General features: G+C 30.5%; 1 protein-coding gene across 2 annotated transcripts; it reads right to left on the reverse strand.

The window, feature by feature from the left end:
• Nucleotides 1–8: 8 nt before the first annotated feature.
• LOC123895502 (myb family transcription factor PHL7) lies at nucleotides 9–9055 on the reverse strand. Of its 2 annotated transcripts, XM_045945871.1 has the most exons (8): nucleotides 8707–8843; nucleotides 3936–4119; nucleotides 2045–2275; nucleotides 1834–1910; nucleotides 1706–1748; nucleotides 1489–1549; nucleotides 1214–1283; nucleotides 9–844 (listed from the first exon to the last, which is right to left on the reverse strand). In XM_045945871.1, the coding sequence occupies exons 3-8, from the start codon at nucleotides 2262–2264 to the stop codon at nucleotides 326–328; spliced, it is 990 nt and encodes a 329-aa protein (XP_045801827.1). In that variant the 5' UTR covers nucleotides 2265–2275; nucleotides 3936–4119; nucleotides 8707–8843; the 3' UTR covers nucleotides 9–325. The 2 variants fall into 2 exon arrangements, with proteins under 2 accessions (XP_045801827.1, XP_045801828.1); XM_045945872.1 differs by lacking the exon at nucleotides 3936–4119 and having other exon boundaries at nucleotides 8707–9055.
• Between the last annotated feature and the right edge of the window lie 3080 nt (nucleotides 9056–12135).

Here is a 12135-nt window from a genome sequence, read left to right on the forward strand (position 1 = left end):
CCAATAAGTGATTAATTCCTAATAGTAGTTGCATAATCTCATTCAGCAGATGGCCTAACAAAAGTTACATTTTAGTCATTAAATTGGTAGCCCAAGATGGCACAAAATTCAGCTTAGAAAATGAGAGCAGATGACAATAACCTTTCTATTAACCCCAATTCAAATCAGGTCTCTAAAGTAATCAAATTAAAGGCTGTGTACTTGGCAAGTATTTAACTGAAACTAAACTTCGAAAATCTATGAAGAACAAGTTCTTCCATCAACTAAGAGTAATACATATAACACAAACTAAGATAGTGCATATCCTGCAGATTACACCACAAAATCACATATTCCCGACACCAAGCTTGTCGAATTCCTCACCACTTCTTGTAGACATACCTAAAGACGGATTAAAGTGATCATGAGTAAGGAAAACAGTGGTCTGTTGCTGGTATGATGGCATGCTTGACTCCAGTATCTGATGTGGAAGCACCATATCTGATTTTGAATACGCTCCTCCTTCCACGCTTACTCGTTGCTTTTTAGTTGATCTCTCTCCATTAGGACTGTCAGCAGGAGAACCAACTTGGCAACCGGAATCCGGTGTCATCGGTTCATGGTGAGATGAGAAAGATTCAACTGAAAGACTCTTTGCTGGTGCATGTTCTTTAGCAGCTTTTTCTGGGTCGGGGGTTGCCGGCTCAGTCTTATTGTCGAGTTCTTGTTGGCACACATCTCCTGGAGTTGGTGCTGCAACACCAGAGCCGGGTGAAAGAACCCCGCTGAGTCGCTGTTGCTCTTCAATTATCTTTTTCAAATATTTTCCCTGAGCTTCTATCCTTAATTGTAGCTGTCTCTGCACCTGTTTCACATTGAAAAAAACAACAGTTACAAACTTTACATCTTAACTAAAATACTTTCATTCTTTCTGTTCTTCCTTTTCTTGATTCAAAATAAAGAATATTTGAAAAATGATCGTATAATAAAACTAATTTGTTCAACTGAATAAATTGAGAGAAAGTAATATCATCATTTCATCTCACATGATCAGATGCAGTAGAAAGCATTAAAAAAAATACAATCTGCTACTATGTTTGGTATCACGGTGGATACGCCAGAATCACTGTGGTCCACCGTGATTTCACATATGGTCCACTCTGTAGCTTTTGAAAAATCACAGTTGATCACCAATATAATATAGTTGTCATATCAGTTCAACAAGAAAATATACCTCCAATTGTTCATGAAGTCGCTTCTGCACCTCCATTTGAAGCTTTAGTGCTTCAGTAATCTGCATCCCCCTGCAGTGCCGACATTTAACTTCAGTTAATTATACCAACAGAAACTCATTAAAACAATCAAGATCCTTTAATGCAAAAGTTATAGATTTTTTCCCATCAACAGGTTTTAGGCATTGAATGCCTAAACCATCAAAACGTTTTATCATCAATAAGGTTCCTTGTATAATTATGATAACCGGAAACAAAAAATGGAAGCTATACTCACGATGAACCATCTAGATTGGAAAGCATATCCCCCGTTTCTTTCTTGTCAGCCTTTTTCCCTTCTATTGACAATTAAAAAGATATCAGCAAGTTTAATAAAGGAGGAATCAAAGTGAAAACGAAGTTTAATACTTTTAATGGACTAAGAACAACAAATCACTAAGACGTAAATATCATATATATGAACATGTCAAACAATGGAAATCAGATTGACGTACCATCAGATGAGGAGTCAGGCAAGTATTTTGCTAGTCGGTATTTCTGTATGCAACAAGAAAGTACAATGAGCATGTTAAAAAATGAGAGTAATGGATATCAAGTTAAGAGTACCTAAAGTGCACGTTACCTGCAAATGACTCTTAACATGGTAAATGGTTAAGCCTTGTACACCCATAACTCGGAGGACACCTTTGGGTGTGGCACCTAGGGAAAATGATAGTTAAAGATTTAAAAAACTTTTATGATAAGGAATGTTACAGCTTTGATAAAATCTTAGTCCAACATTAAGATATCTAGCCAACAAAAGTATTAGACATCTCGAGGGAAAATATACTCACGATCTGGCCCACCAAGTTGAGCTACAGCATCAACAAAGCGTTCATGTAGCTCATGTGTCCAGCGTAAACGTTGTTTTGAGTTGACATTAGAGTTGTTGGCAAGACTGTTTCCTCCATTACCAGGATCCATTGTGCTCCTACCAGAATCTATGTGCTGACCATGAACTAATGAATTGCTTCCGATTAAACTCAAATCAGGAACATTCGTTGGATGATACATTTGTCATTTATCTGACAACACATAAAAAAGTTAACACAATGTAATATGGAAATTAATACAAGCATCTCAAACTTAATTACACTATACAAGTCCCTCTCAACCAACTTTTTAAATCGGCGTTAAAAAAAGCTGCACAATGGGTCATTTAATACTCTTAACAAAAACATTAACAAACACCTCGAAAATCCAATGGCCCATTTGACCTAAATTTAATAGAATAGCACACCAATGACTTTCTGCAAACAGCAATGTCTAGCATTCATAGTTTACTTGCAAACCAGTATTAGTGGACCCCGTGCAGAAGCATGGGTATGAAGGAAAAAGTATACAGCGGTGAAACCAAATATCATGCAGGAATCTAAATAATTATAAGATGACGCATATCACAATCGCTCGTATTTAATAATAGACAATAGAGTAGAAGTCTTCTCTATCTAAAGCATCTTTCTTTCTCTAGGAGAAAGTCAAACCTCATGGAATAGGCACACTGTTTCCATGTCTAAGAAACTAGGTAAATTCTCGTATTTTCGTTTTATGAAAGTAAAATATACAAGCATTCATATACATAACTCATATGGAATAGCATTTAGTTTTCTAAGCTCCGTTTATAGAATTTTTGCATTCTTTTTCAGCAATTAAAATACGCAAATGACATGATTTTAATGCCAAACCAACGAAAGCTGAATTCAATCCCAAATGTTATCTAAACACATAATGATAGACTAGCTAGCACCATCAAGGATTTTGGACTCGAGTATCATCCAACTACTGCTATAACTAAATTACCATCTTTATACCTAACCTTCATTCCCCCACCCCCACAAACCCTAAAAAATGGAGTTGAAAACTATAAATCAAAATAGAAGATTTTTTCCTTAATATCACTAGATATTATGTATATGTAAAATTAAACTACCACTTGTATAGGTTAACATCAATGAATTGGGAAACATAGTTAAAATTTCAATTTTTCATCACATTAACAACTCTAAATATCAGGTAACACTAACACCCTAAAAATCAATGCTTGTAAACCTCAAATCTATGAGGCATGGACACGGACACGGACACAGACACTAACACATCGACACCGATAATAATTTGCAGAAAATATCATAGTTCAATATAATTATACGTGTCAGCGTTGTGTCAATACCATAGTGTGTCCGACACAGAACACACCTAATTCAAAGAGTGTTTGTGCTTTATAGCTTCAAACATGGAAGAAAAACCCCATAAAACTCATCATAGCTAAAACAATTACAATAAACATAAACCAATCAATTAACATTTATTCATTTTTACAAAAATACAATACTAGCATCAATTGGGATTCATGACCCACAACAGAAATAACCTAGCAAAACCTCCCCCCATAACATCAATTGGTGAAAAGTTCACATCTTTGAAACAAACTATGAAGAATGCCCAATTTCTCAACAACAAGCACAAAACTTCAGAAAAAAAGGGGCAACATGAAAATTGAAGTAAAAGCTTAAAAACTCAAACTTTAAGCTGAAAGTGAGATTGTAGCATCATTGAGCTGAAGCTTCAATGAAATATGCCAAAAGGGTCACCAAAAATATGAAAAGATATACAATTACAAGCTTGAAAGACACATAGAGAGAGAGAGAGAGAGAGAGAGAGAGAGAGAGAGAGAGAGAGAGATACCCAGATGAGAATAGAAGAGAAAAGAATGATGAGATCTACGAAATCCAAAGAAGAGTACAAAATTCTGGCCCCCTTCAATTTCGGAGCTGTGTAGTGTTCTTTGTGTCTTCTATGTCTCTATCTCTCTCTTCCTATACAGTGATGTATGAATTTGATGCCCTCCAATAACAAAATTCTTTTTTATCTTTTGGGGTTCATGGAAAAAGGAACCAAATTTTTCATAAAAAAATAGTAAATTAAATGCAGTTCTCTATTTTTGGTCAAACTGCAAATTTAGTCTCATTTAAGAGAAATCATGACAATTATAAGTAAAAATTCATTTTTTTAATTCATTGAAAAAATAATGTATTTAGTTAATAATATAGATCAGATGCATTATTTTTTCAAAAAATCTAAAAAAATGAATTTTTACTAGAATTGTAACCGGAAAGAGTAAAATACCATAATAAATAAATAAATAAATCATGTAAAATTCTTTATTATTTTTATATTATGGAAAAAGCTAAGAAAATTTACTACTAGATTAAAAGGTAAAATTTTACGACTAGATTACTTAATAACAAATAGAGCTTAAATACAGTTTTACCCTCTATTTTGATTAAATCAGAATTTTACCCCTCTGTATTAAAACACAGACTTTTACCCCCTGTTTTATAATTTTTTGGATTTTGCCCCCCTAAAATTCTGTTTTCGAGTCACAACTTCAAAGCTTCGCACACAACTCAATTTGATTCAATAATTCACCAAACATATACGGAAATGACTGTAATCGAATTATCTTTCCAGAGAATCAAACCCCACTAAATTTGGAGTTACAAAGAGAGATTAATTATCGTTTTAGTGAAGGTATGTCCCCCAAAATTCTGCCCAAAATATGTTTTCGAGTCACAACTTCAAAACTTCGCACAAAATTTCATTTCGTTAGCGGAGTTTGATTCTGTGGAAAACTAACTCGATTGCGGTCATTTCGGTACCAGTTTGGTGAATTATCGATCTAAATGAAATTCTGTGCAAAGTTTTGAAGTTGTGACTCGAAAGCAGATTTTGTGCCGAATTTTGGGGGACATACCTTCACTAAAATGGTAATTAATCTCTCTTTATATCTCCAAATTTAGTGGGGTTTGATTATCTGGAAATATAATTCGATTACGGTCATTTCGGTATATGTTTGGTGAATTATTGATCAAAATTGAGTTGTGTGTGAAGCTTTGAAGTTGTGACTCGAAAGCAGATTTTGTGCAGAATTTTGGGAGACATACCTTCACTAAAACGGTAATAAATCTCTCTTTGTTACTCCAAATTTAGTGGGGTTTGATTCTGTGGAAATATAACTCGATTACGGTCATTTCGGTATATGTTTGGTGAATTATTGATCCAAATTGAGTTGTGTGCGAAGCTTTGAAGTTGTGACTCGAAAGCAGAATTTTAGGGGGGCAAAATCCAAAAAATTATAAAACGGGGGTAAAAGTCCGCGTTTTAAAACAGTGGGGTAAAATTCCGATTTAATCAAATCAGGATGGACAAAACTGCATTTAAGCCTAACAAATATTAGAGTTAAATATATATTTGGTTCCTATAAAATGAAGACCTTTTAAAATATTAAAGTCTATTTAAATTGACTTATTTGAATTTATTTACTTTCATAAGTTTTGTGAGACCGTTTAAAAAAACATATTTAGCAATAAACACCTTTTGTGAAGGTGTATTTTAGCAATGAATACTATTTTTGTATTTTATACAAACAAAATAAAATATTGGGTAAATAGGGTTTTACCCCCCTGCAAAATAAGCAAATTTTGCATTACCCCCTGCAAAAAAAAAAAAACTTGGGATTATCCCCTGCAATATGAAGATTCTCTCTTTTTACCCCCTGCTTGACAACTTGGCATAGAATCTTTATTTTTTATGAGGTGGCATGCATATGTGGCATTTATTTATTTATTATTTTTTTAAATTTGCACATGTCATTTTTATTATTAAATAAACTAAAAATTAAAAAAATAATAATAAATTCTTTTCTAATTTCCCCTTCATCCCTACCACGATAACTTTCGTCATTCAACAAGAACAACAACATCAACACCACCAAGAACAACAACAACATCAACAAAATCATCAACACCACCAAGAACAACAATCCAAAAAGAACCCAATTTTTTTTCTTCCAAAAATCAATCTCGGTAAACCCAGAAACATAATCATAAATTTCTTTTGTTCTTCTATTCTTCATCCCTTTGCAACAACCCAATTTCTTCCTAACCCAAAAACATAATTCTTCTTCCCAATTCTTCAGCCCATCAATTCAATCCCTAACCCATAAATTCAAAAACCCAGTTTCTGCCTTTATAGGAAATCCGGTTCCTAGTTCCTGCCTTTGTTCTTCATCAATCATTTGTTTCGATGAATTCGGCGGAGTGATTCTGCGGATTTCTAGGTTTTATTTTAGATAAAAAGGATTCTGGGATTCTGAGTTTGTGTTAGAGAAAAAATAATTTTGGGTTTTGAGAAAAAGAATGAGAATGAGAAAGATTTGTGTTATGTTACAGGAAAAGATTGTGAGTTTTTTTTTTTTTTTTTTTTTTTGCGTTAGAAACAATGGATTAACATATCTTTTTGAATTAACATTTTTTATTTTTATTTTTTATTTTTTTAAAAACTAATTAAGTGGAATTTTTTAAATATTTGTCACCAATTTATTTAATAATAAAAATGACATGTGCAAATTAAAAAAATAAAAATGAAATAAATGCCACATATGCATGCCACCTCATAAAAAATAAAGATTTTATGCCAAGTTGTCAAGTAGGGGGTAAAAAGAGATAATCTTCATATTGCAGGGGGTAATCCCAAGTTTTTTTTTTGCAGGGAGTAATGCAAAATTGGCTTATTTTGCAGGGGGATAAAACCCTATTTACCCTAAAATATTTTATTAGATCTTTTGTTTAATAGCTTATATAAGTTTTACGTAAAAAAAAAAAACTTATATAAGTTTATACAAGGGTCATTTGGATTGAGATATTTTTAAACTTATGAAAAATAGGTTATAAAAATAAATAAACTTTTATGTTAACTCATAAATTCTTACTAACAAAAATTATATCTTCATAAGTTATTTTTTCATAAACTATCTTGATAAACATGTAATAATACAAAAAAAAATATTTACATAACCTCAAAATTAAGTTAACCTAAATAGACTCTAACACTTATTATAAGTGCTTTTATTTTAAGCTGCAAATAAATTGGTTATCTAATATAAAAATCATCTCTAATTTTATTACATCTTCGGTGTTCAACTTCAAATTATCTAAATTCTTCCGCTCATAGATTCAAAAAATTTAAAAGTTTTCTTCGTTTACCAACTTTTCTTGTTTTACATTTTTTTGGGTCAAGACCAATTTTCTGGTTTTAATTCATCATTGACTTCAACTTTTGTCCTTTTTCATACCACTTTTTGCTAAATTAGAAACTTTTTCATACCTTTTGTGGTAATTTTCTAACCAGCGTTCTTTTTGTTTTATATATTTTTTCCATTGAAATTCTTTTTTAATTACCACGATATTAGAATGAAGTTTTCATCGTCGTTAGCGATAATTAATCTTCATCGGGGAATATGTGAGGTATACTTCAATGAAAGTTTAGTTTTTATATATTGGCTAAATTGCAAGTTTTAACGTTTCACAAACATGTGATTTTGACCATTTAACGTTCGAAATAACATTTTTAGCCTTCTGACTTTCACAAATTTGCAATTTTAGTCCTCTTGACCGTATCAATGCAAATGTGATGTGACAAGTGACTGTATGCGACATCATCATTTTATTACCACGTGGGCAATGACTCGCATGCCAAGTTAGCATATGTGGCATGTGTGTCACTTGTCACTGCCACATATGCGTTAACTTGGTCAAAATTAGTGATGAGTCATCCTTTTGCAAAATGGACTAAAGTTAGGGGGACAAAATCACAAGTTTGTGAAAGTTAAAGGAAAAAAATGCTATTTTAAAAATTAAAGGGGCAAAATTGAAAGTTTGTGAAAATTAGGAAGCCAAAAATATAATTTAGCCTTAGATATTTGATGTCGAGTGATTTTCAATTTTGAGCACTTAATGTTATTATAAAATGGATTATTTCCGTTCAGTTGAAAAATATGTAACTCTTCAACTCTTCAATAAAAAAATTGGTGGAAAGATTTTTTTTTTATATTAACATTTTAGTTTTTAGAACAAAGAACTCCAATAATTAAGAGTTCAGTTGCGATGCAGTTAAAGTCTCGCTAAATAAGTTTTCCAATTTTTTTTCCTTGTATAGAATTTTAATCACATTCAAAAGAATACGAGAGAAAAAATAGAGATGATCAATTCCTTTTATATATATATATATAGAAAAAAACATATGTGCAAATTATCAAACAACAAAAATGAATAAAACATACGTGCACAGATTATCAAACAACAAAACAAGGAATTGGACCTAATTAAGATAACCATCTTTCAAATTTTATTTTTTCTCAAATAATCTAATAATAGTTAGATTCACACACTTTAAATACGGAAAAATGGAAAATCTCTTACATAACTAATTATCTCTTCTATTAATTCCTATATTAATGCTAGAACCTTACTAAGATAATTAAGGTGATTAATCAGCTACTGTATATATAAGTAACAACTAAAAATGTTAAAAGGAAAAGAAATAAATAAAATTTAAATAAAAGGAGAAGGGTGAGGAGAATTAAAATATTGTTTGGAGAGTAGAGAAAAGTGCATACCTGGATAAGTTTGAGAAGTTTGTACTCAACAATATAATCTCCTTAATTATGTGAGGTTAATGAGTTATATATGTTGTCTTTCTTTCCATTGATTATTTTATTTTTTTGTTTTCGTTGTTAATTGGTGTGTATGTTTACATGTTGTGAATATCAATATGATATATATGATCATTAATCTCTCAAATTGTGATTAAATAGTCTTAATCTAATCTAATAAAAGTTATGGTTGTGGAGTGAAAATGACAACAATGTCGTCTAGTAACAAACTAAGATGGAATCTTCTTCATAATATTCCGATCCTTTCACCAATGGAATTTAAAAATTCATAGTACTAGATTTAGGATGAAACAATGATAACAATACACTCCACAATATATATAGTACTTTCTTCTAGCATTTTTTTTACATCGAATGAATCACTCTTTAAATACCTTTAGAGTGTGTTTCGATGGGAGATTTTAGAAATTCAAGGGATGACTTTTAAATAACTTATCAATCAAATATTTTTATTTTTTAAAAAATTTATAGTTCTAAACTTTTTTAAAAACAATAATTTAGTATGTCATAATAGGCTACATATTACAAAGTCAATTGTTTCATACTATACTCATGAATTTATATTATTTTTCACGAGTTCACCATACTTATGATTTATAAACACATAAGATATTGAGAAATTTCAAAAATATATTTGAAAAGATGTAATGGTTGGTTGAAATAATGTTCCTTTTAATTTAGTCTTAAATTTTGTTGTGAATAAGGTATGAATTTTTTTTGGTACATAGTGGTATGAGTTTTTCTATAAATAGAGACACTTAAGCCAAAAAATGCACACAACAAAATTCATGTTTAATGAGTCAAAATTCTGTCTAAAATATTTCTAAGTCATTTATCTAGTGCACGAGAGTCATTGAAAGAACTTTATTTTGTAAAATCATTGATCGACATGTTTGATATCAGTGTGCAATTGATATCAAGGTTTTCAAGTATTCTTAAGGGGATTCCCCGATTAATCCATTTGCATCTAATTTGTATAGACTGGTGGAAGCGAATCAAACCAAAAACTTAGTTTGTTCACACGCACTTTGGGATTTATGTGCGGTCACTATCATCGTCATCAATTTTCATGTTCTTCATCTTCTTTTTGATTCGAGTATTTGCAGCAATCCTCGAACACAAAATCTAACATAAGTGTGTTATAAACACACTTACAAGTTACAAAACAAAACAAAAAAAAAACTGAAACTAATTGAAGTGAGCAAAGACCCCCTTTTCTTTCGTCTTTTTTGTTAGATCTTATATACTTTATATTTTTATTTTTAGCATGACCAATCTAAAATAGCATTCCACCTAGGGTGAAACCTATTTTGCATGGATTCTCCATTTTAGACCGAGTACCGGTACCGAGTATATACCGGGCACCGGTATGCTATGGTATTCCCTCAGTATGCACCGACGCCGTACCTAATTTTTATTTTTATTTTGCAATGGATACGCGTGTGGTACACCAATTCAAAGAAACAAATTTTTTTTTCTCTTTTTTCTTTTATTATTAGTTTTTTTATAGAAAGATTTACGTTTTTTTATTTGTTTATAATATAAAAGTAGCAACTATTGCTAAAAAACAATAACAAAGTAGTCGCCGGAATTATTCACTCATTCATTGAAAAGGAATAGACTCAATTCAAAGAGAGATGAAGATCTAGTTTTTATTCATATCAATCTTCGTCTTCTCTCAAGAAAAAAAATATTAATACTTATAATAAAAGTGCAACAAAAATGTGGGATATTCGTAGAGATGAATGAGATTTATTTAATATATAGTTGATATTCTTGAAATTGCTAGTCTTTTTCGGGGTGAACCTAACTAGATGTCACTCTTTTTAGTGATGATGAAGAGAGAAATAATTGACTATTTTTGAGCTAATTGTTTTATAATTTCATATTTTGATGTTTCGAATAATTTAAATTACATTTAAAGTGTGGTGTGATATTTTTTATGTTTAATTATTTGTTTTAACAATATAACTCTATTATTTGATATATATTTTTTTTAAAAAAATTATAGGGACGTACCCATACCTTAGTTTTTCTAAAAATGACGTACTACGTACCGGTACCGGTACCGTACCCGCATCCGGACAATATAGGGTGAAACCTTTTTATAGTCACTCCAATTATCTTTAGTTGACTCAAATAACATATTATCCTTAGGACATATGTTAACATGATCCGTTATAAATATATTTGACTCTTTGAAACATAGTCAAGTTCAATTTTACTAAATATTACTTCCTCCAATTTTTTTTTATAAGAAACAATTCATTGTATTTGGTCTATAATATAAATCAAATACATTAATTATTGAATGAATCTGAAAAGTCAAAAATTTCTTATAAAAAAGACCGAAGGGAGTAATAACTAATATTGTTAATTTTTATTTTCTTTCTCTTCTTTAATTTATATTTTAGATAATTAATATTTATAATGGTATTCTTTGCATATTGTTTAAATTTAAAATTAAATATATTTTTAGTTCTTAAAATTTAACGAATTTCAAGTTTATTTTAATTTTTTTTTACATTTAGTCCTTATTTCTCTGTTATAGGATGGATATATTTAACTCATAGGACTAAACTTAAAATACCGGACTAAAATACGTATTTAACCTTTAGTTAATAAATAAATACAGTAATATATATAAATTTATAATTAAGGGTTAAATATAAATATACTAAATTTTATGTTTAGTCTCTCAAAAAGTTTTGATTACTCTAAATATCAATTTTAATATACTCTCTCCGTGACAATATATAAGCAAAAATCATCTTTTTAGGTTCATTACATAATTAATGTATCTGACCTACTAATATAGGTCAGATACATTGAATATACAATGAACTTAAAAAGATAATTTTTGCTTATACATTGTTACGGATGGTGTACTTTTTTACAAAACATAATATTTAACCCTATAATATATATTAATATAAAAAGGATAATAATTTATCATTCATTTGAGTCACACAAGACCTAAGAAATTAGTCTCTAGGGTTGCACATAGAGCTGTCAAAGGGGCTGGCCCGGCCTTGAAGGGCCCGGTCAAATAAAGGGGCCGTTAACTTCATGCCCCAGGCCGCTTAGCCCGACCCGATAAGCAAAAACCTACATGGCCCGATGGGCTGACCCACTAATTTTCATAGTATTTTTTTTTTGAAAAAAAAAACATATTCTACTAAATTTATGTTATATTTCTCAACTAAATCTTCAAGAAGGTAATTCGTATCCCTGTATTTTCTCACATAATCTCTCAAGCAACAATATTTTCCTCTTTATCCTCATCAAACAAACAAACAAATCTTCAACAAATAATCTCATTCTAATCCAATAAATTTTTTTGTCATATTATTAATTTATTATTATTACTAC

This window comes from Trifolium pratense, linkage group LG7, assembly GCF_020283565.1.
Source record: "Trifolium pratense cultivar HEN17-A07 linkage group LG7, ARS_RC_1.1, whole genome shotgun sequence".
Taxonomy (NCBI): domain Eukaryota; kingdom Viridiplantae; phylum Streptophyta; class Magnoliopsida; order Fabales; family Fabaceae; genus Trifolium; species Trifolium pratense.